Genomic DNA, 2,705 nt, shown 5'->3' with positions numbered 1-2,705 from the left:
AGTATAAACTAATAGTGACCACATCTATTTGTACAAAAATACTTTACAAACTAATAATACAACCAAAAAAACAACAGATATAGACATTTAAATAGAAGTAAAGGCATAGCCCATTCTATTATTCTCTACTCATTCCAGGCGGCTGTGCCAGCTGTCCATACTATTAGTGACCACCCCCTCTTCCTAGGGCGACTCTTGTACCCTTGTAGCAAATGGGTCGGTTCGGTTTACAAACCGATCAATTTAACCAATACCGAATTAATTAAATTTGTTTAATCTTTTGACCAAGTCAATTGAAATATTAATTTTAACCGAAATCAAGTTAGTTGAGTCAATGAAAAATATAAAATATAAAACCAAACTAATTGAATTCGTCGTAAATTTAATTAAATTAGTAAAAAGTAAACTGTATATGTATTTGATTAATTTAGTTAGCTAAAATTAAAATTTGTAACAATCGAACTAGAATATTTTATTAATCGGAACAAAAGAAGCAAGTAAATAAAAAAAATCATTTTTTTAAAATATATCTGTTTAATTAATTAATTTGATTTAACCGACCCAACGATTGCTCCTATATATCTTTGTAATCTCTTGTGCTTCTTTATATTTTACTACTCCTTTTACTTTTCTATATGATTGAATGTAATTAAAAAAAGTCCATAATAATGATTATAGATGTAGATAGGTAGTTTAACTTATGCTAAAATTATTTTATATTGAAGCTGTAAAAAGCTAATCACATTCTGATTAAAGCTAATTAAAATACAATTTAGTGTTCTACATTAAATTTTGTTTAAAATTCTAAAAGTTATTTTAATACCTACATAATTATTCCAAAGTTTATTTTAAAAAATACAATGTATGAAGCCAAAAGGAAACATATAAATTCATTGAATTTTTTTAATAAATGAAATTAAATAAAAGTCCGTAACGTATAATATATAGTTATAAAGAGTCGTATTTTTGTAGGTCTAAAAAGAAAAAAAAAGGTGTATTCACTTATATGAAGCCCCACGTTTCCCTTGGACTGTCGTTTTGACCCATCATCACCATCATTTTTATATCTATATATAAGCTCACTTCTCTCTATATATATACACCTCAAACCTAGCATAACAACCATATTATTTTCTTGGTTTTTTTACTAGATTGCCAAACAGAACTTAAGAAAATCTCAAATCACACTAAATATTTCACATAGTTTCTGATCACTGATTATAATGGCGGACCCTTCACGAGTAAGCTCTAACTCAGAAACTGAGTCTAGTTTTAACTCGTCTTCATCTTCTTCTTATACTTCATCTGAGTTATTTAAAAGTCCGGTGGAGAAACCCGACCCGGATGATAATCCGAGAAAGCCCAAGAGAGCTAGAGACAGCAGCAACAAGCATCCGGTTTACAGAGGTGTGAGAATGCGGGCGTGGGGGAAATGGGTATCGGAGATCCGAGAGCCCAGAAAAAAGAGTCGGATCTGGTTAGGAACCTTCTCAACTCCAGAAATGGCAGCACGTGCCCATGACGTGGCAGCTTTAAGCATTAAAGGTAACTCGGCTATTCTTAACTTCCCTGAACTCGCTGACTCACTCCCTCGGCCCGTTTCTAACTCGCCTCGCGACGTGCAATCTGCCGCCACTAAAGCTGCTTCTATGGAGTTTAGTGCTATTAGCGACAGCAGTAATAGTAAAGATACAATTAGCGACAACAATAATGTTAGTAATAATGCGTCATCGTCGTCAACTGTGACGCAATCGTCGTCATCTTCAACGGCGGAGGTAACGTCAACGTCATCACTCTATGACGTGGCAACTCCTGAAGAGCTGAGTCAGATAGTAGAGTTGCCAAGTTTAGGGACGAGTTATGAGGAATCGCCTGAGTTGAGAGACGAGTTTGTTTTCGGCGACGACCCGTGGCTATATAATAATACAGCTTGGTACGAGGATTATTGCTATGGTGGGAGTGGCTATAGTTTTAGTGATCAATTATCATTAATGCCAGAAAATGTGATTAATAGTGGTTTTGAGGTTTTTTTGTGGGGTGATTAATTAGTGTTTTTAATTATATTATTTTGGTGTGATTTTTTTTTTATTTTGAGGTTTTGATAATTATATTATGAGCCTTTTCAATTATTTTTTCCTCTATTGAAGGGCTAGAAATACTTTTCTTACTTCTCAAGATCACAAGAATTGTTCTTTTTTGTATTTTATTTTTGTTCTTTTGCTTTCTTTTTCTACTTTAATTTCTTTTCAAAATAATAATAGTAATTATTATTATTTTCTCAAATTGAATGGTCAAAATACTACCCTTTAGAGGTTATAACATGTTTTGATTGTTTAGAATTAGTTACATTAATCTTAACATTTATTGGGGTTTAAAACCCTGAAATAAACTCTAAATTCCTTACCTTTTGTATGATTAAATTATGAATTTTTATTCAACTTTAATGATATAAAACATGAAAATTTGGCTATTGTCATGTGATTTAATTTTTGTCCTAAAGTAGAGATATATTTCTCCATCTACATTGATATGTAGTCTTGCCTCATTTGAGTAAGGTGGACTTTATTTCACTTCCAAACTTAGGGACTAATTTGTCCTTGTTAATTATAATTGTAGTTGGCCATCTATTTTTCTATTAATAGAGGAGGAAATTGTACATTGAGAATGAGAGGCTTGGAATGATCACACAAATTAAGCTTTAATTA

General features: G+C 32.0%; 1 protein-coding gene across 1 annotated transcript; it reads left to right on the top strand.

The window, feature by feature from the left end:
• Positions 1-1,092: 1,092 nt before the first annotated feature.
• LOC126666881 (ethylene-responsive transcription factor ERF043-like) lies at positions 1,093-2,167 on the top strand. Its single transcript, XM_050359770.2, has one exon. It carries the CDS (start codon positions 1,224-1,226, stop codon positions 2,043-2,045), a length of 822 nt encoding a protein of 273 aa, XP_050215727.1. The 5' UTR covers positions 1,093-1,223; the 3' UTR covers positions 2,046-2,167.
• The last annotated feature ends 538 nt before the right edge of the window (positions 2,168-2,705 follow it).

Source organism: Mercurialis annua, linkage group LG2 (genome assembly GCF_937616625.2).
Source record: "Mercurialis annua linkage group LG2, ddMerAnnu1.2, whole genome shotgun sequence".
Lineage (NCBI taxonomy): Eukaryota > Viridiplantae > Streptophyta > Magnoliopsida > Malpighiales > Euphorbiaceae > Mercurialis > Mercurialis annua.
Note: the sequence above shows the minus strand (reverse complement) of the source record. Positions and strands in the feature narration are given on the sequence as shown.